This window comes from Canis lupus, chromosome 10, assembly GCF_011100685.1.
Source record: "Canis lupus familiaris isolate Mischka breed German Shepherd chromosome 10, alternate assembly UU_Cfam_GSD_1.0, whole genome shotgun sequence".
Taxonomy (NCBI): domain Eukaryota; kingdom Metazoa; phylum Chordata; class Mammalia; order Carnivora; family Canidae; genus Canis; species Canis lupus.
This window is the reverse complement of record NC_049231.1, coordinates 26698919-26726034: the sequence shown is the minus strand read 5'-3', so window position 1 is coordinate 26726034 and position 27116 is coordinate 26698919. Positions and strand designations below refer to the sequence as shown.

At 58.0% G+C, this 27116-nt stretch overlaps 1 protein-coding gene, 1 long non-coding RNA gene and 4 other non-coding genes across 7 annotated transcripts; 1 reads left to right on the top strand and 5 right to left on the bottom strand.

Annotated features, from left to right (window-relative positions):
* The first annotated feature begins 1953 nt into the window (after window positions 1–1953).
* On the top strand, window positions 1954–26171 carry LOC102152031. Of its 2 annotated transcripts, none has more exons than XR_005365576.1 (3): window positions 1954–2010; window positions 5279–5518; window positions 16385–26171. It is a non-coding gene; the product is annotated as an uncharacterized LOC102152031 (long non-coding RNA). The 2 variants fall into 2 exon arrangements; XR_005365575.1 differs by lacking the exon at window positions 16385–26171 and adding an exon at window positions 5731–7050.
* Window positions 18889–25287, bottom strand: RPL3 (ribosomal protein L3). The gene is made up of 10 exons (NM_001252159.1): window positions 25259–25287; window positions 24174–24366; window positions 23432–23600; window positions 22755–22890; window positions 21659–21845; window positions 20883–21043; window positions 20288–20389; window positions 19763–19858; window positions 19208–19327; window positions 18889–18989 (listed from the first exon to the last, which is right to left on the bottom strand). Exons 1-10 carry the CDS (start codon window positions 25259–25261, stop codon window positions 18945–18947), a joined length of 1212 nt encoding a protein of 403 aa, NP_001239088.1. The 5' UTR covers window positions 25262–25287; the 3' UTR covers window positions 18889–18944.
* Window positions 19945–20038, bottom strand: LOC119873790. The gene has a single exon (XR_005366300.1). It is a non-coding gene; the product is annotated as a small nucleolar RNA U83B (small nucleolar RNA).
* LOC119873791 lies at window positions 21513–21605 on the bottom strand. The gene has a single exon (XR_005366301.1). It is a non-coding gene; the product is annotated as a small nucleolar RNA U83B (small nucleolar RNA).
* LOC119873793 lies at window positions 22891–22945 on the bottom strand. The gene has a single exon (XR_005366303.1). It is a non-coding gene; the product is annotated as a small nucleolar RNA U82P (small nucleolar RNA).
* Window positions 24749–24812, bottom strand: LOC119873833. The gene has a single exon (XR_005366328.1). It is a non-coding gene; the product is annotated as a small nucleolar RNA SNORD43 (small nucleolar RNA).
* Window positions 26172–27116: the final 945 nt, after the last annotated feature.

The following is a 27116-nucleotide window of genomic DNA, read 5'->3' as shown; positions in this document are numbered from 1 at the left end:
GGACCTTCTCCCAGACACACGTGGGTGGGTGGGTGGGTGGGAGGGCGAGAGCCTTTGACAGAACATCCCGAGGGGTGTGCACAGATTTGAGCTTTTTAAGAGCACAGTCTCTGTACGATGTAGTCACGTGCGGAGAGCAAAGAGAAGCCCCTGGGGGGACAGAGGGCAGACTGTGAGGGGCGGGGGACCCGGGTGTGTACCCTGTGGCTGCTGTAACAAATCACCACAGACTTGGTGGCCAAAGACGACACATAAGGACTGATTCTCTTAGTCCCGGAGGCCTCATTACATGAAGGTGTAATGAGGGCCACGCTCCCTCCAAAGGCTCCAGGGGAGGATCCCTCCTGCCTCTTCCAGCTCCTGGTGGCTCCGGTCTGTGGGGCTGGTGGCTGGTCCCCCCAGTCTCTGCCTGTGTCCCAGATGGGTCCTTCACTCCCAGGGCTTCATTTTCAAATATTCCTCTCCTGTCTCGTGCTGGGTTTAGGACCTACTCAATCCAGTTATGATCTTATTTTGAAATCCTTATTCTAATTACATCTGCAAAAGAACTTTATTCCACATAAGGTCACGTTTGGAGGTTCTGGGTGGACATGAATTCTGCGGGGACTCGATTGAACCCTGACAGGGCGGGAAGGCCCGTATGCCTTCCTACAATGAGAGCATGCTTATGCATTTATGGATTACTTGTGTTATTTCCTTTTAATTTCCCAAACTTCTAAAACCCCAGAAGACCATGGGTCTTCAAAGACCCCTCCTCGCCTTCTAGGGTTCAGGTCTCAGGCTCTCTAGGAGGCCAGGTCCTCAGAAATGAGGTAAAAATGGTCACCATGGGCAGGGCTGACATTCACAGCCCAGCACGTCCTGGGAGGGTGAGCTCATCCTGGGGACAGGGGAGAGGAAAGGAGAGTCGGGGGGGGGGGGGCTCTTCGTGGCATCAATGACCCATTCGCCACTAGGGATCCCCCCAATATCCTGGACATTCACTGATCCCAGCCCCTCGTCCCCCAGATGAGAAAAGAAAGGATTTGGCCCAGGTCACTGCCTGAATTAGGAGTCCCGTGTCCCCTCCTTACTGCTTCTCAGCAAGTACCTTGCCCCCAAATCTCCTCCATGCCACCAGCTGCAGTGCCCAGCATTCCCACTACAGAATCATTCTGCTGGGTTCACCCTGGGAGGCAAGCAGGACAGCCAGGCAAATGAGGGAAACTGAGGCTCAGGCTGGTGACAGAGTAGAAGGGTCAGAACCCACCCCGGGCCCGTCCTGTCCAGTCAGCAGACACTTGCTGGGCTTAGACAGTCCTTGGTGCTGGACACCAGGGAAGCTTGTCGTGGGCCCTGAGGAGCCCAGCAGAGCCCGTGTAACTGAGGCCGGGAGGAAGCCCCAGAGCCCTCCTCACCCCACCTGGCCTCTTGGGCTCTGTCTCCCTTCCTCTGGTGGCCCTTGCCCTGCCTCTTGCCCTGTCCCCTGCCATCCCCAGGCTACACTGTGGCCAGGGCCCAGGGCAGAGCAGGGCTTGCCCACAGCAGTGACATAGCTGCCCTGTCTGCATCTGCCTCCGTGTGGCGGGCCTCACCCGTGGGTCTCTCTGCCCACACTGGTGGCTGGGGAACCGGGGGCTCGGAGAGGGCACCCTGGTCTCAGACCCACTCTACCGAGCCCCCATGGGTCTTAGTAATTAATTAATCATCAGGCTGTTTAAAGATTAACAACAGTATGATGTTGGGGGGAAAGTCTTAACCCGTGATGGGGGCACAGAGGAGGAGCTCACCCCCTCCCTGGCGACCCCTGGACCTTGCGACACACACGGGTGGGGGTGGGGGTGAGAAGGGATCTGGCTCTGCACCGCCCCTGCCCCTCCCTGCCTCGCTTGGTCTCTAAGGAGTTAGGGCTGAACTCAGAGCGGGGGCTGGGGATATAAGGTGAGGCAAGAAAGCTCCTCCCAAAACAAAAGTCCCAGGCTTGGGTCAGATCCCCGTCCACAGGCATTCACCTGGGCGGCATGACCTCAGGTGAGTGACACCCCGCACTGAGCCCCCGTCTCCTTATCTGCTAACAGAGGGTATTACCTGACAGGGTGGCCTGAGGATTCTCTAAGATAGTGTCTGCCAAGTGGACGCCGCGAGCCTGGCGTTTAGGAGGTGCTTGGCGTCTTCCTCCAGGGACCTGACACCCTAAGTCTGTGCGTTGTGTCTGCCCACCCCCGCCTCCGCCGCCACTGCCCCAAGTGTCAGAGTCACTCCCTTCTGCAAGTAACAGTCAAGTTCAAGTTTGATTCCAACCCCCAGGGAAGGGAAAGTGGCCCTTTCTCCAGGGCCAGGTGGGAAGGTGAGTCAGCTTCCTCACCTGGGCTGATTCACACCTGTGTTGGGGGCGGAGCGGGGAAGAACCAGACAGGGACACTTTCATCCCTTCTTTGTGGGGCAGCCACATCCACAGGCCCAAGCCGGAACGGGGAGGGGGGGTACTCAGATGCACCCCGCCCCAGTGGTGATGTTGTCCCTGAGGCCCCGAGAAGGGCAGAGAGGCCCCACACAGCGCCCTGGAGGCATCACGCCGCCCACCTCCCCCGCCTCCCCCTGCACCGTTAGGTAACAGCCCTGCCCTGCCCACCAGCCCAGCCGCCGACTCTCCTCCCTCAGGAGGTGCCCAAGGGGTCAGCGAGCGTGACTCAGGAGTGGGAAAGGCCCATGAAGTCATCCAGCGGCCACCTCGGGAGCTCAGGAGCCTGTCTGGACCCCGGGCTCACCGGCCGGTCGGGGAGTTCCCCAGGGAGGGGCCATCTGCTCCCCTGGCTGCGGGACAGAGCTGGCCCCGGGACAGATGGACACCGTCCGGAGCCCGCAGCGCTCGACTCCACCTGCCCCAGGCGTCCCCTGGCCCACGCAGCCGCCCTTCCCTGCAGCCCTGGGGGGGCGGGGGGGGACGCCTCCAAGAGGCCGCTGGCCCGGAGCCCGGGGCCTGGCCAGAATGACTTAGAGAACAGGACCGATGGCTTCCATCGCCTGCTGGGCGCGCCACCTGAGCATCCCAAGCTTTTAATACCGTGACCGTCAGAAAAGCTGAAGATCAAGTGTTACCGAGACCCAAGGGCCCAGACAGCAGAGTAACAGACCCGGGTTCTGGCCGCAGCTGTGGAGCCGATCCCAGCACCTCCTGGGCCTCGGTTTGCTCCTCTGTAAAGTGGGGATCATGAAAGCCACCGAGCCGCTGGTCCAGTGGCTGGGAGGATAAAACGAGCCCACGGGGCAGCGTCCTGGCAGAAAGCAGACGGGAGGGGCTTTAGAACAAGCGATCTTGGACAAGGAGCCACTCTGAGCTGGACAGATGAACTGTGCAGAGGTGCAGGGGAGGAACCGGGAGCGTCCCCAGAGCTGAGGGGCAAGGAGGGGCTGAGGGCAGAGCCGGGGAGAGGGGCGGCAGGGAGGAAGGCCACACACACAGGAGCTTGGGTTGGGGGGAAGGCTGGCTGGATGGAGGAGAGCAGGGGTGAGACACCCCTCGGGTCCCGCACCCCCATCTGCTAGCGCCTCCCGTTGGCTGAACCCACTAGAAGCTGCTGAGAGGGAAGCCCGCTGCCCTGAAAACCCCCTGATCAAGGCAACCAAGAGGCAGGATGAGAAGTGTAGCAAAGGGACCAGGGGGCAGCAAGCAGAATGTGATCCGAAAGATACTGAAAACATCTTCATTCAGCAAAGGTTTACTGAGCAGAGCCTTGACCAGGCTTTGTTCTGGGCCCAGGGACAGCGGGGTTGACCCAGACAGACCAAGTCCCCGCTCCGTGGACAGAGCGGCCCCAGCAAGAGGGAGGTGATGGGGCCTTGTGAGATATTTTCACCCAAAGAAGTCCCTACAGGACCATCAGAGACCCTTTATACAGACAGGGAAACTGAGGCCAGGAAGGAGGCAGGGCCTCGCCCTAGGCCACCCAGCGAGCCAGCGGCACGGGGCAGCTCAGGGCGCCCGCCCCCATCATTCCTCCAAGGCCCAGGAGGTTGCTCAGGCTTGCAGGGAGCAGGGACCCAGGAATTCCCGGTGTGCCCGTGCCTCCCGAGGCCCTTCCGGGCTCCGCCGAACCACGTGCGGCAGGGTGGGCGCGAGGCCACCGTCGGCGAGCAGGCCACGAGGGGAGTGATGTGCTCACATTCCCAGACAGGCCAGCGCATTCCTGCTGGGGTGCCACCATGCCACCCACGCCGCCCCACCCCGCTCCCCCGCACACAGTGCCCATTGTCTGCCCCAGACACTTTGAGCTGCCGCTGCCCCGGCCTCCGACACCGCCCCACACCCCCCTGTTGCCACGTGGGGCTCCACAAGCTGAAGCACCCCTGCGCCTGCCCCCAGCCCCAAAGGGCAGCGGTGCCAGCTATCTCAGAACCAAGCAGTGATCAATCAGAGAGGGAGGGCGCCTTGCCCCAAGTCACCCAGACCAAAATCCAAATCCCTGGACACCACCTCCATCTCCCCCTATTCATTTCTCTTCCCTAAGAACTCGTCTTCCAAAGCCCTGGCCCCAGGGAGCCGCTGGATGCTCCTCCCAGGGGCCCGGCCGGGCTGGACCCCTGCGCCCTCTGGCGCACGTCACCCTGCCGGGCTGTGAATATCCCCATTTTACAGTCCAGGGGCCCAACTCAGGAAGGATGGAGCTTGCCAAGGCCACCCAGCGAGGAGCAAGGGAGATGAGATCTAGCCCGGGTCGTGAGTCCCAGCCCACGCCCTCCACCTCCTGCGGGGAGCAGCTCGGATCAGAGCAGGCCCGGTGGGCGGTGCAAGGAGAACATCCAGGGGGAAACCGTGTCCAAACCACCCTCGCAGCCGGGTGTGTTCACTGTGCGCAAAGGCTGGGCCGTCTGGCAACGTCCGTTCACTCGTCCATCGCCCCTAAAATGACAACTGCCCATCTCTGTTTCGTGCCTTCTGTTTCTCCTGAGCCCTCATGGTGACCTCACAGTGCCCACGGTCCATATCTGTACACCTGTCCTCAGTTCCCTCCTGGGGACCCGTGCACGGCCGTCCCTCCCCGGGACACCTTCTCTCGCTGGCTGCAGGGCTCGCCTCTCTGGCCACGTCCTTTTGCTTCCTTCCTACCTCCTCCTGCTCTCTGCTTTACAACAGGCTGTTCTCCTGTTCCTCGGCGGCCCCCCACCCCCGCCCCGCCCTGTGGACTGGAAGGTGTGTGCCAGTGGGGATTTCGGTCTCCTGCTGTACGAGGTAGATGAGGGAAGAGAAGAATCGAGACTGATGATTAGATTTTTTTAACTCAACGTACCTGTAAAACAGGCTCCCGGATCGAGAGCCAGACCATTTCTGGCTTCCCTTCTTCTCCTTCTGGTCAGTACCCAGCCACCCACCTGACCACCAAGGGGGACCACCCTCCGGCTCTGACCCTTCTTGACCTGCGCGTACACGCAGCCAGGGCCCATTCGTCTGTGGGCTGTGACTTTCGTGGCCGACGGGGGATTTGCCAGTGGTGTTGTGTGCAGCCAGGAGGATCTGTGGGCTTTTGGCTGAAGAAACTAGGTGAGCAGTGGTGCCATCTACTGAACTGGGGGTGGCCAGGGAGGAGCAGTTTCGGGGTGGGGGATCAGGTGTTCCGTTTGGGGCCGTGGAAGAGGCAGCAGGACTGGGGTGGTGACCAAAGGCAACATCAGCTTCTTGGTGCCTTTAAAGCTTGGTGCTGTTAAAGGGAGTGTTGGAATTATCTGACCTACTGAGGGAGTTCTCTTCCGTAGGCTCAGGGCCACCTGCTCGGGGTCAGGCCCCCCCAACCTGCTCTCCACCGGAGGACCCTGCTTGGACCCTGACCTGTATTTCAGGACAGGAGTTGAGGCCCAGCAAGAGAGAGTGACTTGCCCAAGGTCACAATTGGTTAGGGTTGAGCCACAACTTGCTCTGCCGAGAAAAACCTCTGCCCTGGCCTCTGGGTGTGCCACTGTGGCTTGGAGGGACCCGACTCGTGTCCAGATGAGGGCCTGGCCCTCGGTTGAGGGTCCAGGTTCAGAGTAGCACAGTAAGCCATGAAGGCTCCCCATGGGATGCAGGCCTGGCGATGGGCCAGAGGAGCCTGGAGCGGGATAACCCCCACCTGAGGTCACCGTCTCCCCCGCAGTGACATCACTGCTCTGGGCCGCACAGCCGGAGGACCACGCAAGCTGAGGCGGGCCAGGTAGGCAGCTGGAAGCACGTCACCAACCCCGGGGCAGCCCCCATCACCCGCCAAAGCCCCCTGGGGATGACTGGCCTCCATGTGCCTTGGAAACCAGAAGGCGCCCATCACCTCTGGTCCGAGTGCCTCATCTCACAGAGAGGGACACTAAGCAGAGCCTCTCCCAAGGTTAGCAAGAGAACAGTAAAGCCTGGGAGGAGCCCAGCACAGGGCACTGTCCGCAGCCAAGGGCCGTGGTCCCCAGCACCCTGCTGCGTGAGGGCCCGGGGAGAAGCGTGAGCAGTGGAGGAGGGCTGTGCTCGAGAGAGATGACACCCAGGGCCCCCCGAAGGCCAGGTGGCTCCTGCCCCCAGGAACTCACAGGAACACAGCTCAGACGGTGTCCATGTTTATCGCCTGTCCTCACACAGAATGTAAGCAGCCTCTCCCCACTCGCAGCTGTGTCCCCAGAACCTAGCGCAATGCCTGGCATGTAGTAAGTGCTCAGCAAACCTTTGAATCAACAAACGAATCTATAGAAGGGCAGAGAAGGATGCTAACACTGTCATCACCGGTGCACACGATGGGACCACAGACAAGATTGGAGGTTGTGGTCAGAACTCACCCACATCCTGCCCTCTTGCCCCACCTGCCTGTCCTACCTTGGGTGTCCATAGACCAGGGCTCCTTCCCAACCCCACTCCCCCACTCAGTCCTGACTTCCAGTATGTTCCCTGCCCCTTCCCACAGCTCCTCCTTCCCCGGGGGCTTTTTGGGAGCAAGCGGGAGGAATTCCTGGCCTCTAGTCAGGGGAGATGCCCCGGCAGGCGAGAGGCAGTGCACACACGCCAGGGACCGCTCCAAATTCCAGCTCCCACGGGCCGGCTGGGAACATGCCAGAGCGAGGCCAGGGAGGGGCAGGGAGCCCCTTCGCAGGAGCCAGGAGGACACAGGGGGGTCTGGGAGGAGGGCTGGTGCATGGGTGGGGGGTGCTGAAGAAGCAGACCGTCAGAGTGGACGTGGTCAGGGCCCCAAGGGCAGAGAGCTCACCACCTCCAGTGCCCAGACGGGAAGACTGGGGCCCCCTGGTGTCAAACTCTGAGCTCCTGAATCTTGGCAGGTCAAAGATCTGGGACGGTGGGTGTTACAAGGGCATGAGGTGGGCGCTCCATCTGTGGCCAGACACCATACGCCCACAGAAGAAGAGGGGCGTCTGAGAGGCTGGTTCGCATGAGACCCTGTAGGAAGAGCCCTGCACCGGCAGTGGGAGGTGGGGGGTGTCTTGGGCTGCCCCTGCCCTCACTGGGGCCAGGTGAGCCCCTCCCTCCCCAGCTGTGTCTGGGACCTCCCCTCATTGATAAGGGGCTGCCCTGGGTGGGCTTGGCACCCTCAGCCCCTGTGAGTTCAGGCGGCAACAGGTGGGGGACCAGGGAGGGAAGGTAGCAAAGCCTGTGGAAGGCTCTTGGCCTGACCTCTTCTGGGTCCCCCTCCTGTCCCGTCCCCTGCTGGTTCTGGGTCAAGGACCTGAGCCATGAGCCCAGGCAGTGGCCCCTGCCAGGCTGTTAGTGCCGGGGCTGCCGCCAAGGCCCACAGCAGTGCACCAGGCCGGCCACCGCGCCCCCCGCCACCCTCCAGCTCCCACAGCACTCTCAACCCACAGAGCGGTGTTGGGACTGCGGACAGCTGGATGCAGACTTTCAGAACCACAGAGGCTTTGAGCTAGAAAATTCTAGCACCCCAGGTTCTTACAACCAGAAAATTCCAAGACCATCGAATATTGGAACATTTTCCACTCCAGGCCCAAGGTTCTTATAACCAAATAATTTCAGAAATGCAGCATCTTGCAACCAAAGATCATAACCATGGAAATGGATTTAGGGAATAATGGGAGCGGGCTCTGAGTAGCAGCAAATTCCCAAACAAAAATCCCATTGTCCCAGAGGACACCAGCTTGCAATCTTCCCATCGGCCAGACAGCCAGACGGCCAGACGGAAAGCCATCCTGGAGCAGAAGGAGCCAGCCCCCGGTGGGGGGGTCATTCCACAAGCCCCTGCCTTGGGGCTGTGTCTCTGGGCCTGAATAGCAAAGGCGGGAAGAGAGAGGGCGCTTCTGAGCAAACAAAAGGAGCTGAGGGCCTGTCCTCTGGGTCCTGGGCAGGTACCTTTGCCAAGAGAGGAGAAAAGAAAGAAAGCCGTTGATGCCACAGGTTTGGGTGGCGGGTATGTGGTCACGGGGGGTGGTGGCAGGATCTACCCCCTCCCTGGGTGCAGGAGCTCAGAATTTTCTCCTGGCAGGAAGGGCCCACCCTCCTAAGAATGGAAAACAATCCTTGGCATCTGGCCCCTGAGGCGTGCAAGGTCCTTGACAATCAAGCATTATTATCCTCTCTGCCTCACCCAGTGCAGAGGGGAAACCGAGGCAGGTGGGGTCTCTGTCTAAACCAAGAACCTGAATCGGCCCCTGGCAGATTCCAGCGGTCCTCGTGTCTAGTGCAGGAATGTCAGTGCAGCGACAGCCACCAGGGCGGAGCCTGGGTCAGCCCTGGCAGGGCAGGCGGGAGCGGAGACCAGGACCAGAGAGTGCAGTGGTTTGCCCAAAGCCACCCAGTGCGCCGCAGCAGAGCCTCTTATTGCCTCTACAGACTCATCTCTAGGGCCCCCTCTTCTAGGAAGGCTCACGCCCCCCTGAGACCCTGTGCCCCTTAAGACTTTACCACTCCATGCCAAGCTCTGTGCTCTAACTACTGTGTTTTTATGGGTTATGTTGTCTAAGTAATTTGTAGAGAAATGTCTCATCTTTCCAGCCTATGCTGGGGTGCTTTCCCCGTACCGACCTGGAACCAGAAGCCTTGGGTCGAAGCTTCCACACCCCTGCTCAAACACCTACAATGGCTCCCCACTGCCCCGGGTAAATGCAGGCAGGCACTTCTGGGACCAGGTCCTGTGGCTGCACTGTAGTTCCTTGGTGCCCCTGGCCATAGGTCCCACCAGGTTCCTGCAGCTGCCACAAGGCCGGCTCTCTCCCTCACTCCCTGCTCCCTGTAGCCCCTTGCCCTCCTCCCTCCTTCTGGGGCCAGAGCATCCTCAGCCCCCTCAGCTGAGACCACCTGCTGGGGGCAGCTACCTCCTCCAGCCTCCTTGGATTTCCCTCTGCTACTCTTGCCCCTGGGCAGGTGGTGGCCGCCACCTGGGTGCCTGGTACCTGAGGCTGGGCTGGGTCTCACCCAGGCTGGATCTGAGACCAGTAGCAATTGTGCCTCTTTACTGAGGTCCCACTGCTGGCTTCAGCCCCTCATGTGCTTTCGCTCATCAAATCCTGCAACAACAATAGGAGGTGGGTTGTTGTCCCATCATCCCCATTTTTCAGATTCCAAGGCTCAGGCAGTGTGGCTACATTGCTTCCTCAAGGTGACACCATTAATCGGGCAGAGTGACCCTGAAAGTCTGACTCCAGAGCCCACATGCTCCTCCATCAGGTCACAGCGCCCAGGGAGGGGGACGACAGAGCACTGAGCCCCACAGTGCCAGGGAGCTGTGGGGCGTCTGGGACCAGGGACTGCTGAGCCAGGACCTCTTCGCTCAACCTCTGAGGCCCCAAGAGGGCGGGCCCCTTGTTCCTGGACCCCCACGGACACCTGCACACAGAGACACACCATCTCTCATCCTCTCTCTCACACCCACACACAAGCACGCGGACATGCACACACAGCTCACCTATGCGCACACACACACATGCACGCATGTGTGTAGACATGCACAAAGAGCACATGTGCACACATCTGCAGGCACAGATTTGGACACATAGCTCATGCATGCAGACACGTGCTCACGGAACACACATGTGCACACATACGCACACATAGGCACATATGCACCAGTGCACACATCCATGTGGACACCCATATGCGGTGCACACATGGAGACACATATGCACACACATGCACAGATGCACATGTGCATGTGGACATGCACACAGCTCACGCGTGCAGACACCCGCAGAGAACACAATTGAACACACATGCGCTGACTCGCACACAGATGCACACATGTGCATACATGCACACACACACACACGTACCCCGGGCCGCTGGAACCGGCTGCAGGAAGCCCTCAGCTGCTCAAGCCTTTTTCACTTCAGCTTTTCCTAAATTTGCTTTGAGGAAGTTGCGGCCGCCTCCGGGTTCTCCTCTCTCTCTCACGCGCTCCAGACCACATCCCTTCCCTCCCCAGCTTCTCTGGAACCTGGAGCACAACGACCAAAATAAGGGAACAGGGAAGACAGTCAACGTGATGAGTAAGGCCATTCTACCTAAGGGTGGCAAGCGATAGGGCTGGAAAAGAGAAGAGGTGGGCCGGGGAACATCAGGAGAGTGGGTTGCGGTTTTCGCCGGGGTGGTCAGGAGAGGCCAGGCTGGGAAAGCAGCATTTCTGCAAACTTCTAGAGGAGGAGCATTCCAGGACACGGGGAGAGCTGGTGCAAAGGTCCTGAGGCAGCCATGCATCTGCCACAAGAGAGGAACAGAGAGGAGGCCATGCCACACAGATGAGTACAGGGAGGGAGGGAGGTGAGGTCAGGGACCGGGCACTGCGGTGACTGGGGCTGGTACTCTGCATTCGATGGTACTCTGCTAGCAGGGTTTGGGGCAGAGAAAGGAGGCACATTTTTTTTATTACTGTGGTAAAATCCACATAACGTAAAATTTACCATCTTGAGGATGTTTAAGTGTACACTGTAATGGAATTAAATTCATTCACAACGTGGAGCCAGCACCTCCAGCACCCCACAACTCTATTCCTCTTCTGAAGGAAGAGACTCTGCACGGAGGGGGCGCAGCTCGACTCAGGCTTTAACAGGAGCACTGTGGCTGCCAGGGGGAGAATAGACATGAGCCTCCAGCATGGAAGCCTGGAAGCCAGACGGAGGGCAAGGGAGAGTAGGGCACCGACCAGAGGCAGGACCCCCGGGTTCCACCACGGCCATGCCTCCCTGACCATCTGGGGAACCCCGACAAAATCACCTCATTCTCCAATTCAATACCTTCAGCCAGCTGGCTCTTGGGCAGGTATTTACTGTATTGAACACCTACTATGTGCTCAGCACCTGCTGGGTGTGCAGAGCATAAGAATCGCAGGACAGACACAGACACGGCCCCTGACTTGAGGAGGTTGCCATCTGCCTGGGAAGTTGGACGCGGAGCCTAAATCAGCAAGAATAGATAACGTGATGGCTGATGGCCACCGTGAGTGGCGAAGGAGAAGCTGAGACAGCAGGAAGAGCCGACATTAGGTCACTCTGATAGGAGGCGGGTGTCTCGGAAGGCTTCCAGGAGGAGGTGACATTGGAGCCCAGACCAGAAGGGCAAGCCGCCACTGCCCACGGCAGAAAAGAGAGGAAAGCATTCCCGGCAGGGGACAGCCTATGCAGAAGCCACCTGCCTCTATGAAAGCCTTCTTCCCCGTTCCCTCTTCCAGGTAAAGGGGTCCGGGGGGCCCGTGGGTCAAGTCCAAGTTCCTCTTCTGTGAAATGGGGGTCCTTTTAGTGCCCGTCTCCCCTAGATAGGAAGAGTAAATGAGCCAATGCTTGGCAAGTGCCAGATGCGGCGTCCGGCACACAGCGCGTGGACAGACCACAGGGGTCAACTTCCCTGCCCTCACCCACCCCACGGTGGTCTGGAGAACTGGGGCCCCCCTGGCTCGATGGAAGGTCTCAGGAAAGACCTTCCAAAACCCACCTCCAAATCTCTCCCCAGCTTGCTTCCTGCTGTGCCTGAAATTTCTCTATTAGAAGCTCATTCCTTTGAATTGTGCTTCCCCACTCTTCCAGAACCACCCATCCCATTCAGGTTAGCCGTGGGCAAGGTATTGCTCAGCCTTCCCAGCTCATGCCAAGCCTCCCTCTTTCAGAAACTCTTCCCCGATTGCCGCAGCCCATGGAGTCTCTCTCCTCGCTCTGCGCTGGCCTTTGGCCTTCAGAGTCCCAGCCTCAGAGCTGAAAGGGCCCCAAGAAATCGTCCAACCCAGCCCTCCCTGACACCCCATGCTTCGGATGAGGAGTGGGAGCCCATGCCGAGTCCTTGGAGGAGGAGCAGGGACGGGAGCCAGGCCGTCCGGATAGCCAGCCTGGTCACTGTCCAGGACGCCGCGCACCAGTGCAGATCAGATTTACCATTTGCTTTTTTAAAACGGATTCTAAAATATCTCACACGGTCCCAAAGGAAATGCGAAAGCGCCTCCCGCATCACAGGACTCCTCCGGGGTGGCTCTTCTGCTGGGCGACCCATGTACACCTGGAGCTCCTTCACCTGCCTGCCGAATGGAACTCCCAGGGCCAGGGAGGCCACGATTCCCTCGAACACCTCTCGGGCCGCTGGACCTCTGGGTCGCTTCCAGGTTTGTGCTATTGATCAGGACTTTAAAGATAAAAGCGAAGCTGTGAACTCCAGGCTCCGAAGCCTCACGTGAAGCACGCTCACCCTGAGGGCCAAACCAAACAGCTGTGGGCCGAGTCGGCCCCTGGGCAGGGCTCAGCGGGCCTTGGGTCCCAGACCAGGCACGGAGCCGCGTGCTGGCTGTGTGAGCCCGGTGGGCCAGCTGCCCTCTCTGAGTCCTGGTTTTACCATCTGTGAAATGGGAGTAATATTGCCTATTCGCTGCGGTGTCCACACATTCAGTATTTGCTGATGGGGAGTGGGGGCCAGACGTTGAGCCAGGACTCTGCGCCAGGAGCCAAGCGGGCCACATCGTCCACCTGATCCTGTGGAACCTCCACTGTGGCCCTCAGAGGGCTGTCACCACCCTGGGAAGAAAGAGCCAGGATCCGGCCCCAGCCAGCTCTTCCCCAGGTCCCACACGGGGCCATCCCAGCTCAGCCAAGAGGCCCGGGTCACATGACTCTGGTGGTCCCGCGTGGCTGAGACACAGCGGCCTGCGACAAGCTGGAAGGCAGACGGGGACCAAAGAGCGAGAAGTCCTGAATGCCACACCAAGGTGCCTGCCGCGTGGTGCTTGATGAACGATTTGGACATATGAATAAGCGAATGTGCCGTGTGGAGCCATCGAAGGCTCTTGAGCAGGGGAGGGCCTGCCTTTGACTGAACACAAACGTTCAGGGCTTTAGCCAGTGCTGGTCCCAGGGAGCAAAGTGCTCGGCGCAGCGCCCGATCCCTGGGCTTGTCCCTCTGGAACCTCTGTCCACCCTCCACCCCTGCTCTGGGGTCGGATGGCCTCAATCCAGCTTCTTTGCTGGCTTCTGGGGTTCGGCCGGCAGGAGACCCACATGTTGAGGACGGTGGTGTGCTGGTGAATGTTTGTGTTGTCATGCCAGCGTGGTCACGGGCCCCGGCCGTGATGGGAACGGTGCGGTCGTGTCAGTGTGGAGGTGTGCCTATGGTTCAAGTGGGGTGACGACAGCACTCGTGCCTCCTTGAAGGGTATTGTGTGAGTGGCACGAGGCACATCCCTGCCTGGCCCGGCGTCCGTGCCCGGAGAGTCTTCCCATAGTGACCATTGCCTGAGTCCCCATGTTGTGCCTCCGGCCTGGTGACAGGGCTCTGAAGACTGCCCTGGCATGGGGCGGGGGCCTGCTGGGAGCCATCGGGGACGAGGTGGTGGCTGGTGAGGATGGGGAAGTGGCAAGCTGGCTATCTTTAGCGCCTTCTCTCATAGCCATTTCCTCTGCCTGTTGCTGGGGCCAGGCGGCAGCCAGCGTGGAGGGCCACTTCTCCATAGTCATGTGAAGCCTGGTTGGCCTGGAGGCCGGCTGTGGGGCCAGGGCCCCCACCTGTCTGCCGCAGCCCTGCAGGCAGCATCCCCCACAGCACCCATCTGTCAAGGACCATGCTGGGAGCCTGCGAAGGGCAGGGGGCAAAGGGACTGGGTGCGCTGCAGGCGCTGCTGGGAAAAGCCGCCCCTCCCCTGGCGCACCTGCAGCCTCCAGGCACCTACTCCGGGAGGGCAGCGCGGTGTAGGGCTTGGCGCTCAGTTTCTGGCACCTGGATTTTTTTTTTTTTTAAGATTTCATTTATTTGTTCATGAGAGACACAGAGAGCGAGAGGCAGAGACACAGGCAGAGGGAGAAGCAGGCTCCGTGCAGGGAGCCCGACGTGGGACTCGATCCCAGGTCTCCAGGATCACGCCCTGGGCTGAAGGCGGCGTTAAATCGCTGAGCCACCCAGGCTGCCCTGGCACCTGGATTTGAATCCCTGCTTCAGCATCTGGAGAGTCCCGTGCAAGGGGCCACTACCCAACTTGTACATTTTCATTGTGAAGACAGGGGTGACAACAGGAGCACTGGCTCCTGGGGCTGTGATGAGCCCTCAGGGAGACAGCATACAAGACGCCTGGCAGGAGCGCCTGGGTGGCTCAGCAGTTGAGCATCTGCCTTAGGCTCAGGGCGTGATTCCGGGGTCCTGGGATCGAGTCCCGCATGGGCTTCCCACAGGGAGCCTGCTTCTCCCTCTGCTTGTGTCTCTGCCTCTCGCTCTGTGTCTCATGAATAAATAAACAAAATCCTAAAAAAAAAAAAAAAAGATGCCTGGCCTAACATAGTCCAGCTCTGTGCCCTCGCAGGATTCTCTGCATCTCTCTCTGGACCCCCAGTTTCCCATCTGTAAAATGGGAATCATGGTTGTGAGGATTGAAGTAACCTGAGGGGGTGTCTACCACCAACAGGCCTCGGCAAGAGTAGGTGCTCAACAAATGGGCACTCCATGCCTTCTCTGAAGCCAAAATGCTTGACAGGCTCCTAGTGGCCTAGGGGCAGGACAAAGAGATGCCAGGCCTCAAGTCCCCCCACCCCCTCCACCACCCACCTCCAGTTATCCACTGTGTGCCCATGGACAGACTGCACATCCTCTCTGAGTCTCAGTTTCTCCTCTGCAAAATGGGGTAAGAAGAGGGGCCGCCGCAAGGGGGTCCTGGAGCCTGGGACGGCGCATCAAGTACTCAGGAGGTGCCTGGAGGAGGAAGGTACGCACAGCTCCTCCACCTGCCTGCCGGCCAGTGCCCTCTGCAGGCGGCCTCACCAGGCCAAGGGTGGCGGGCTCAGGCCTGGGCAGCGTGGCGGGCAGACCCCGGGGACTGGCGGACGAGACATGTTCTTAGTTCCGATGTATCAGTAGGCCCTGGAAGGTTCCAGAGAGGATGCTGCCTCCCCGACTTCCAAGCCCAGGGCTGTTATTTCCTGCCCCTCTGGAGTCTGAGGACAGCCCCAGCCCGGGCTTCTGAGCCTGCTGCTGAAAGAGCAGGGAAAGCTCCCTGGGCTCCTGGGAACAGGCCAGGAGCCTGGCCCCGGGGGAGGGGACGTGATGCTGGAGGGGTTGGCAGGCCCTGAGCACCTCTGCGGTGCGACACCGCATGGAGGGTGGGCTCGGAGCTTCAGACAAGTAGCTGCGTGCTGAGAGCCCATGGGAGGAGGGCGAGGCCCTGGGAGCGCAGGGCTGGGCTCCCTGGGCTGGGGTCGGGGCTTGGGGACAAGAGGCCGCAGGGCCTGGCAGTGCGGGAGCCAGGGAGGGGGGCAGAGTCCACTGGGGGTGGGCGTGGGAGGTGCAGCCAGCTACCCCCCCCCCTCCAAGGCCATCCCCAGGTGAGCTCAGCCAAGCCACTGGCTCTGTCATGCCTTTTAAGGCAATGGTGGCTCCTGCCACCTCCTTGTTCCCACTTGCTCAGAAATTCCCAGCAGGTATTTTTTCTTTTTCTTTTCTTTTTTTTTTTTTTTCATGAGGATTGGAATGAGACTCCTTGTTCTGTCACCGCAGGATTCCAGGGAGGCCTGTCTGAGGGTTCTGGTGACAGGAAGCGCACAGCGACAGGCAGTCAGAGAAGCACCCTCAGTGACATGTGCAGGCACAGATCGCGGGAGGCAGAGATGGCTGCCCCACCCACCAGGGGCCCACAGCAATGCCTGGGGACCCCGAGACGCAGGGAACGTTTACTGAGCACCTACCATATCCCACGCCTGTGGGGTCCCGCCTTCACAGACCCACCTCCTTTGGGAGTTCAGATCGGAGCATGGAAGCCCCCTCCATCTCAGGGCCTTTATACCTGCTGTTCTGCTCTGGGGGGGCGGGGATCTCTCTGCAGGGGTCTCTCTGCAGCGCTTGCTGTGCAGCACTCGCTCACTCAGGCTGGATCCTTTATGCTCTCAGAGCAGCCTCCCCCATGCCCATCACTGTAGCCCATTGGCCTGTTTTAGTTCCTCACAGCCTCCATCACTTATTATTTTATTTTATTTTATTTGACAGAGAGAGAGAGCTGGCACCGAGCAGGGAGGAGGATCAGAAAGGTACAAGCAGACTCCCCACTGAGCAGCCTGACACGGGGCTCAATCCCAGGATCCCAGGATCATCACCTGAGCTGGAGGCAGATTGAGCCACCCAGGCGCCCTGCACCCTCACTTCTGAAACTGTCTTGTTTATTGGTGTTTGCTGTCTGCACACCCACCTGGATCAGCTTCTGGAGAGAAGGCTGTTGTGTCCGCCTTGCTCCCTCAGGGCCTGGAGGAGGGCTGTGTCCGTAGTAGGTGCTCAGGATTTCAGTGAGTGCCTCTGACCCCACACATGGGTGGTTGGCCTTTCCCACTGCCCCCCAGGAAGCCCTATTATTTGTCCTAACAACCCCAGCTGTTCTGTGCAACCACTGAAGCGGTCTTGCTCACTTGGTCCCACTGTCATCACTGAGGAGGAGAGTCCCCAGCCGATGAGGCTGAGGCCTGGAACTGCTGTGGGATGTGCTCAAGGTCACTCACCGGCCAGGGGCAGGCAGAGATCAAGAGGATGGGAATGGGAGGGGATGGCCAACAGCCAAGGGCTCAGCACCTATCAGGTAAGCCTGTCCCTGAAAAGGGCTTTCTGTGTGTCACATGTGCGGGGACACAGAGGGTGTGGTGACCCCCATCACCTGGAGGTGTATCTGTGATGCCAGATGCCTGTGTACACGTCCTCAGCCGCAGAGCACACAGAGTATTCTTTCCGGGCCTTAGGGGCGAGCCTTTGTTCGCTGGACCCCACATCCCATCATTCTGGCCATGCCCACAACTGAGCAGAGCCCTGGACAGGGAGCCAGGCCCAGCCAGGCCGTCTCAGGCCAGCAAAACCCTTCCTACCGGGGCTGGGGGCAGCTGGGCTCCAGGGCTGATATAAGGGTAGTGGGGAGGCCCCCAGCTGAGAGGCCAAGGCATGAGGGTGCGGCTCCTACCCAGCACAGCGTCCTCTCCAGAATCTGAAGAGAATCCCCCAGAGACAGAGCCCAGGTCCCATGGCAGGCCCAGCTGGAGAGGCCTGGTGGCCTTGGACCAGGTCCTGACCTTCTGTGGGCTTGACCCCCCAAAGGCCGTGGGGAACCCTGGAGAGGAGACCCCATAGGAAGAGGGAGAGGCGTCCCTGCCCTCAGAAGCTGAGAATGAAGCCCTGGGGCGTCCAGCAGGATGCGGCCCACTCACCCCCTGGCGGCCCGGGCCTGAAGTGCAGCTCCAGCCACCCGGGAGCCAGGACCCGGAGAACCCCACGCCAGAAGGTCCCGGGCAGCCAACAGGGTCTTTGAGGCCTGCTCCCCCAGGGCTCAGATGGGCCTCCAGAAATGCTTGGCAGACGTCACAGGAGGGCCCCAGGCTTGGAACTCGTCTGTGCACCCCAAACCTGTCAAGACTCATAGAACTTCAGCCACCTGTTCTGGCCTCCCACCTGGGAATTTGGGGACCTCACCCCACTCGTGTGGACACCATGCTAACTAGGAACCAGAGGGGCACGGGCCATCTCAAATGCACTTGGCATAGCACCACACACATGGCACCAGGCCGTCCCCAGCTAGCACTACCAGTTCCCAGAGGTCACTAGAACCCAGGTGGACAGCAGGGAGCACCCAGAGCTGCCCCAGCTGGGCTCCAGGGGCCTCAAGAGGTCAGAGGCAAAAATCTACTTGGCCCAAGGCTGTGCAGCAGCTCTGGGAGGGAAGGAGCCTATCAGTGAGCCCAGGAGAGCACTAGCACACCCCGAACGCCAGGGTCAAGGCCTAGTCAATCAGTGGGGTCAGTCAGAAACCAGAGGCCTGGAAGCTCAAGAGCTTGGAGTGGCTGAGCTGCTCAGCAGTGTTACAGGTGCCCAGGGTGGAGGCTGAACCACACAACTCCAGAATAAAGGGGCCCAATGGCTTTACCACCTGAGCTCAGTGTGTGTTCACAGGAGTGATGAAGCAGCACCTTCCTCAGTGTAAATACTGTGTCCCACAGATCCAGGTGCTTCTGCATGGCACCCACCCCCTAATGTGTTGATGGTGGCTATGGGTTAGAAAAGAACCTGAACAGGCCACAACTGGAACCCAATCCTATGTGGATTAGTGACATTATTCTTACACTCAATACTGCCAGGGTCGGCCCTGCCATGCCCATCAGCAACTCCAAAGACAACAGGGAACATCAAATCCTCACAGCCTCCTTCCTACTGTGCTACCACCCAAGCTGTGCAAACACAACTGACGACCTCTACAGCAGAGAGCCAGCTGCCTCACCTGGGTGACACAGCTGCCAAGCCTGCTGCCCTGAGGTGTACTCTGACAGCCATGGGGCAGACCCCAGCTCAGTTTTTAGCTCCCGGCGCACCCAATCTGCTCCAGGCACAGAACCAGACAAGTGCTATGGGAAAAAGGAAACCCTTAGCTAAGCCCAGAGGCCAAGGGCAACATCTCAATAAATACAGGCTCCTGTGGTCACAGCGAAAGCAAACAGAACTGGGAAGCAAATCAGAGGCAGAAGTCACTGGAAAATAATTTTTATTGAGATCCCACCAGCTGCACAATCTGGTCCTGACATTAAGCTCCTTCTTCCTTTGCAATTCGATCTTTCTTAAGTGGTCCCTGCAGAGAAAGGACAGTGGGCAAGGTCAGAGGGAGAGAGCACCTGGGCACAAATACCCCACCCCTAATTGGCTCCCCGGTGCAGACACAAGCTCAGGAGCCAGCCCAGCTGTGCCTTCTGCACTAGCAACCATATGGGCAGGTGGCAAGCTGATGGGGCCCATCGCCCAGGAGTCATCCCAACCCCAGGCCAAGGGTGACAAGGGAGAGGTGTGTACCATGAATGCTTTCTTCTCCTCCACAGTCTGGAATCGGCCATGGCCAAACTTGGAGGTGGTGTCAATGAATTTCAGGTCAATCTTCTCTAGGGCACGCCGTTTGGTCTGCACCAGCAAGGACTATGGGCCAAAAAAGCAAAGCTTAATTACGAAGTGCCAGGCCTTCCTTCCCCACACATCTTGGCTTGCAGGCCCCTCAACAAAGCTCAGAGAGGACCAACGGTCGGTCTCCATCGGGCCCTCCAAAGCCTAGAGCAACCCCCTCCCACAACACCTCTAGGCCAGCTGGTTTGCCCAAGATGACCCCTGCCTGACGACTGAGCAGGAAACACGAAAAAGCAGAGGCAGACAGCTATGCCAAGCCAGACTGGGAACTTCCTCCTCCCAGGACTTCAAAGCTGCTTTCTGAGGAATGGCAAATCCCCTTTTCCTTTGAACTCCCCTCCCAAGTGTGGTGCTATGCTCCATGTCTGGGAACGGTCAATGCTCCCTCTTCAGGAAGGCTGAGCACCACATGCCTACACCCCACCCACCAGGAAGGGGCCCCAGCCTCACCTTGCGCAGAGTCAGCACTCGCTTCTTGGTGCCCACCACACAGCCTTTCAGCATCACAAAGTCATTGGTCACTTCACCGTAGTGGACAAAGCCACCCTGGAGAAACCAAGGCATCAGGTCAGGTCATGCACAGGGGTAGAGGTCAGTCCGACACTACACATGCCGCCCCTGACGACCATGGGGCTGTTCTCAGAAGGAAGGCAGCAAGGAATGTTTCCGCAGTCTGACTCGGGCGCTGCGCCCAGCGCTCATTCCAGAGCCTCATCACCGAACAGCTGGGTCAGAGACCTCCCTCAACCAGTTGACCCAAGTCTTGCCGTTTACAAGGGACTAACAGCTGGAAGCGATCTGCGCACAGGACCAGGGATCAGTTAACACGGCCTCCATGCGCTAACCAGGACCTGAGAGCACCAGGGTTGCACCGCACAGGTGAGACCCAGAGCAGATTAGTCCCTAGGAATGAGGGGGAATTCCCCCACAAGAGCCAGGGCTTTGGGGGCTCAGAAGACCTCGCAGGCTACTCACCAGGGGGTTGATGCTCTTGTCAGACAAATCGTAATCAGTGGAAGCGTTGTTCTTGATCAGCTTGCCATCCTTGATGAGATAGCCCTGGCCAATCTTGTATATCTAAATGAAAGGAACGTTTTCACACTGCAAGGGGGAATACTCAGGTGTCCCTAGGCAGGCTAGCTGCAGGAAGGACAACCAATGCAGACAAGTGGCATCAAACCCAGCAGCAGGCTAATCTGCCAAGGACTCTGGAAAAAATAGCTACCAGTCCTAATGACGGGGTACCCCAGGCTTGGGGCAGAGAGCAAATCAGCTGGGCTGAGACACTACCATCTGATGGAAACAAAGCCCAGGGGCCTCCCCAAACCCCCGAGGCAAAGGCTCTCTACCCAGGGCACTCTGGGGGTCAGCTACACCAGAGCCACCTTCAATAAACTACACCTTACAGATCACACCCAGGAACCAAAAACCATGCCCATCAGAAAAGATGAGCAGCTCAAGTGCATATGCATTCCAGAAGCTCCCCTACCAACTGAGGAGTGCTACTCCCAACACCGGCCTAGTCTTTCCCTTCTCCGCGTCAAGGGGAACTCCCTCCTTGGCACCTCACCTTCTTGTTGATCTCAGTGCGGTGATGGTAGCCTTTCTGCCCAGCCCGAGCCACAGAGAAGGCCACTCGGGCAGGATGCCAGGCTCCAATACAGGCAACCTTGCGCAGGCCCCGGTGGGTTTTGCGGGGTAGCTTCTTGGTGTGCCAGCGGCTGGTGACCCCTGAAAAAAACACAAGCTTGTTTCAGGCTGTCTGGCACTTGCGCCATTGGCCTCTTTCCTGTCATAAACACCCAATGTGAGTTCATGCATTTGTGGTGCTTGTATATGAACATTCAACAGCTACTAACTAGATCAGTTTGAGGGACAGGTGGGTTTAACATACGTTACCCTCAAATACCCATGTCCTCCCCCTCCTCTCACATTTCTTCAGGTTTATTACCTGCCTAGACATAAACCTGTTCTCAAACCTGTAACAAAAAGTCTTGGGAGAATCAGCCCAGAACTAGAATGGGAACACGTGCACTTCACAGCATTCACCAAGTTCCTCACTGGCAGAAGCCAGTGAGGAGGGACTCAATTTCCAGGTCCCCTCTGCCTCCTGCAGTGGGCTGCATGTGGCAAAAGGGTTCTTAAGTATGGCCAGAATTCTCTCCCAGCCCTCCATATTTCCCTCCCACCTGGCCACAAGGCTGTTCTCAGAAGGCAGGCAAGGAGACAAATTCCTGCACAATCTTACTCCAGCCACGTGCCAGTGCTTATTCCAGAGCCTCATCACCAAAGCTCCAGACATGGAAGCCCTGAGTTTTATGGCAACCTGGGCCATCGCAAACTCACCTTTGTAGCCTTTGCCCTTGGTGACACCGATGACATCAATCATCTCATCTTGCCCAAACACCTGGTTCACAGGCACCTGCTGTTCCAGCCTCTCACGGGCCCAGTCGAGCTTCTCGGCCACTGTGCCTCCGTTCACCTGGATCTCCATGAGGTGGGCCTTCTTCTGGCGCAGAGGAAGCAGGCGCATCTAGGAGGGAACCAATACAGCTCAGATCCCTGAGCTTCGAGATCTTCCATGGGAAGGAAGTCAGGGTGGGCAGAACAGTTTGGCAACCCTGAACCTCATGTTTCCCCATTGGCAAAAATGAAGCCGCCTTCCTGTGTTAACTCCCCACTGGGTACAAGTCCCCTTTCCAACTCATACACTGTGGGAAAGTGGAATAGCACCTCGGTCGGAATAGAAGCTGCAAAGATTAAGGGAAAAATATTCAAGCCTAAAGCCTTTCATTAAAGGTGGCCCAGTGCTGTTCTATAGAATTTTCTTCAGAAATGGTCAGATTACAAATCTGAGCTGATCCAGTCATTGCTAACCCCAGGGAAACTGAACCCTTGGGAATAAGATGTAAACCTAGAATGACAGCTCAGATCAACTGTAGAGGAAGAAATAGTCATTCTAACCCAGTCAGGCAAAGACTTATTCAGTTCATAGCAAATAAGATTTTCAGGGTAAATGACAAGTGTCCTCCTCCAGACTCCTCTCAGCTATGCATTTTACAGTTAAGGAGTTCTGCGTTCCTTCAGCCCCTTTTCCTAAAATGGGGCACGGCTTCAATAAAGACTAGAGACACACTGCCCTCTGCTGGCATCAGAAAAACCAACCCACAAGCCTAGAGGCACTACAGGCTTCCTTCTCAGACCAACTGTCTTAACCTGGCCCCAGAAATCAGGGGCAGGGCAGGCGCTGCACTGTGCTGCTGTGGAACTTTGAGCAACCCCCCAGGCTGCTTACTGGCCCATGCATCCAGACTTTAAATCCTGAGACCACACAAGGTCAGTGTGAGAAAAGGGATAATTCACAGCAGGTAACAAGGTGCCATCTGATACCCCAAGCTGTGGGGCAGTCACCTTCCTTTTGTGCACCTTGTGGGGTGCTCACCTGGGTGTGGGCGATGACACGGATCACCTGGCAATACTTCTTCATGCTGTTGAAGTCCTTCTCCAGCTGCTTCTTGCCATCGTCATCCTGCCACTTCTTGCAATATTTGGTGAAGGCCTTCTTCTTAGACTTATGCCTTCAGGAGCAGAGCAGAGTTGGGGACGGGGCCGGGTGCAGGCCTTCATCACCCCTCCAAAGGGGCGAGCGGAAGGCACACTGGCACCACATGGGGATGGGGCTCATTGCCGGCTTCTAAGGAGCCTTTTCCACCGGCAAGCGGAGCCTGGATGGAGCTCATCGGGCAGAGCCGAGCGGAGCTGAGCAGAGGTCCACAAAATTAATGCAAGTCACAAGCATTCAAATACACACTAATTCTTGCTCCGGCTTAGCCATTAACCCAACCACACTCCTGGACAGAAGGACTGGGGAGTGTTACACTGCACCCCTCAGTTTCTAAACACCTCCCAGCAACTAAGAACACTGAATACCAAGAGTCCTCACCCAACACCTAACACTAAGCTGAACGTGAAGGTCTAGAGGTGCTGCTCAAGGTCTGCCCTCACAATTTGTTCTGGCAACTAAACCAGACACCAGAGCAGCTCTTCCCCACCAGAGTGAAGCCCAGCACAGGGTACTTGCTCTCCTCATCCAGAGTGCACGGCCTCCTTGTCCCTTACCAGTTCTTATAGAAGCGCCTTTTGCATTCGTCACTGATGTGCTCAGCAAAGATGGTCTTAAAGGTACGGAGGCCTCGAGGGGTTTCCACATAGCCAACGATGCCCACAACCACCATGGGTGGGGTCTCCACAATGGTCACAGCCTCCACCACTTCCTTCTTGTTCACCTCTGCCAAAAAGAGTGGTCAGACTTGAGTGGGACAGCTAAATCCCCAATAAGGAATAAGCGTTTTTGCAGAAGTGTGAAATCCCCATCTGGGTCAAGAGTGCAACCAGCTTCAGCTAGCAGGGGACTTTTCAGAAATGGGGTCCTTACAGGCCGTCTAGACTCCCAGGCTTGTCCTTACTCCATACATTAGAATTCTAACTCAACAAAACTCTTTCGCTGGCTCGTTTTAATTCTCATCTATCACAAATCTCTGGGGCACTTGCGTGGCTCAGTTGGTTAAGCATCTGCCTTTACCTCAGGTCATGATCCCAGGGTCCGGGGATTGGGCTCCCTGGTCAGTGGGGAGTCTGCTTTCTCTCTCCCCCTGCTCACTCTGAGCACTCTTACAAAAAGTTAAAAAATTTACTCGTAACGCTGACTTCAGTACATCCCCCCACCTAAAGCAACACCAGCCACCCGCAGTCTTTAGTGTTAATCAAACCCCATGGGGATTCCCACCCCGTCAAGTCTGCCCTCTCGGGACTACCGTCCAGGCCACCCCCAACCAGCGTGAAGGATCCCGCTTGTACTCACTGGATCCTGGCCGGTCCACCTCCCGCACGATGTGAGTCATGCCGGCCTTGTAGCCCAGGAAGGCTGTGAGGTGGACAGGCTTGGAAGAGTCATCCTTGGGGAAGCTCTTCACCTTCCCACGGTGGCGGCTGCTGCGTTTCCGAGGCAAGAAGCCCAGGGACCCATGCCTGGGAGCGGAGAACTTCCTGTGGGACTGGGAGAAAAGATAACATGAGCACTCCCAACCCCTCTTATGTAGCTCACTCCTGATGCCGGGCTTGCCTCAGTGGCGAAGGATTCTCCACAATGCCGAGCCCGCGCCAGAGGCCCTGCGCCCCAGCTAACAAGTGTGCTTACGGGCTGGACTGGGTTCACCTTGCACAAGGCCCTGCGGCCTAAACTGAATCTTTACCTCAAAACCTCATTTTGTAACTTTAAGATGGAACCTCCCCTTCTCTAAATGGGCCAAAAGCACACCAGGTGAGGTCATTAAGTCACAGGTGCCTCTGCCATCCAGTCAGCCCAGATCCTGACAAGGGGGCTGCGGGGACCAAGGGGCTCCCCGCCGGCCCCAGACACGAAGGCCACCACAGAGCCAAATCAGAACGTGACAATCAGCACAGAGGATCTGTCCGCCCGTCAGAAAGTTCATCATCTGTGGCTCCTAGGACTCGAGGCCTCACCTCACGGGTGGTACCGGCCTCCCACGCAGGTCAGCGCGGGGCCTCGGCAACCCCAGCCCGGGCTCCCCTCCCACGTGCCGGCACAAGCCCAGCGCCCCGACTCAAGGTCCTCCCGGCCCACGTACCTACGAACTCCAGCTTACACTAGCACCAACTCAGTGAGCTCGAGCCCCAGGTATTATCCGGGACTCGAGACCTCCATACCGGAGCCCGCCCCGCGGGCGTTCGCCAGCCGCCTGGCGGGCCCCAAACCAACCACAAGCCTCACGCGTTTTCAGAAAATAGGCCTCACTGCGGATCGCGCTAAGCGCCCCGCGCTCTTGGAGCAGGCCCCCGGCCCCCGCCGAGGTGAGATGGCGGCGCTGCGCCGCGGATTGAGCCCCACCGCCGCGCCAACGAGGAGGAAACCGCCATGATACGTACCATCGTGCCGCCCAGTACAGCCGGTAGAGGTCGGGCCACGAGCGACCAGTCATTTATATAGCCCGGCCTGGGCCCGCCCCTTCCGGCGTACGAGCGCGCGCCCGCGGGGGACGCTGGGTCGGGGGGCGGGTGCAGGCCGCCATTTCCACGCTCGCTCGTCCTCGCCTAGCGTTTGCTTCGGAGCGGGACGCCGTCCACGGGGGGCGGGGACTAGAAACTACGGCAAGCGGCTGGGTTCAAACTTCGCGAAGCGTCGCGGAAACGCTGGCAGAGCTTTGGAGCGCGACGACTGTAGGGGTTTGGGTAGCTGCCAAATTTGGTCGAAGACGCCGTTACGCTGAAGCTACGCGGCTGCGTCTTTTTCCTGTGAGATGCAGTCACCTCTAGGATTGGATAACCCGGCTGCGGGTTTCAGTGCCGAAGCGCCCGCACACGCCTCTCCGGGTTCCGTCCCACGCAGCGGATCTGCGGTGTTGCCGTTTGGCGGGCACGCTGAGCTGGGACGAGTTGCCCCGCTGCCACCTGCTCAAAGTTGGAAAGAAAAGAGCGAAAGCCCGGTTTCCTGGCTCCCAGCCCAAAGCTGCTTCCCCGACACCCAACCTGCCTTCAGTGCGTTCTGATTTCCGACGTGCGCCCCCGGAGCCCCATCTCGGCCGCTGCTCCCGGTGTCCAGCTGCTGTGGTCCTGCTTCTGGGGTCGCTGTGGCGCCTAAACGACCTCAGGACCTGCGGGGACGGGTCCGGCTGCCCAGCCCCGGAGCCTGGCCCTGCAGCCCCAGGGACCCTCGCAGATGTCGCTTGCGCACCCGCCCCCACGCTCTCCCACCCCCGGGGCCCAGGAGGCTCCTAAGCGTTCTCCCTACCTCCAGGCTTGCCTTTCCAAATCTTTTTAAGAATCAAATGTCATCTTGTTACTTCGCATGGCTCCCTGTCGTTTCCTTGGGATGAGGCATTAACTCCTGAGGCCGCCACCCTGGGCTCTGTCTTTTTTTTTTTTTTTTTTTAATTATTTATTCATGAGAGAGAGAGCGAGAGAGGCAGAGACACAGGCAGAGGGAGAAGCAGGCTCCCTGCGGAGAGCCCGACGTGGGACTCGATCCCGGGTCTCCAGGATCACCTGGGCTCTGTCCTAACTGGCTACCCCTCCACCCTTTTTCATGTAGGAGAGCACGCGTGCACACAAACTTTCCCATCTATCACCTTGCACCTCCATCCCCCCTTTTTATTTGATTCTTGGGCCTGGCCGTTGCTCACATCGTTCTTTTAAAAAAAAAAAAATTTCATTTAATCTTCACACCATCCCTTGAGGGGCAGCGCTGACAGGTCTTCAGTCCCTTATTGGAACTTTTTGGGGCCAGATGTGTTTCCAAACTCAGCATTTTTTCATGTTTTAAATAAATCACGCAATATGGTGCACACTTATGTAATCCTCCCCAAACTCTTTAATGAAACACATTAATTCTGTTTTAAAAAAGAGAGAATATTCTCATGGAGTGGGATAAATATAAATGTCTTCACATCAGTTCAAGGCTGACTTTGCTGCCTAAAGAATTCAGATCAGTTTGGTTTTTGCTATCCGATGACTTAAGAAGTTTTTAATTTCAGAATTGCAAACAAGGGATTATGACCCATATTGTCTGTCCCCTCTCACAGAGAAAACTAAGTTTAGGCCAAGAGGAAAAATAATAAATCTGACGAAAGTCACACAATCAGTGAAGGACAGAGGAACAAGACAGCCACCATCACATGCCAAATAAGACTATTTAAAACCATGAGGAGAGTTTTTAAAAGGTTTGACATCGCTGAAGGTGCTAGACAGACTATTCTCCCTAAAAGAAACTCCCTCTTTACCATCAAGA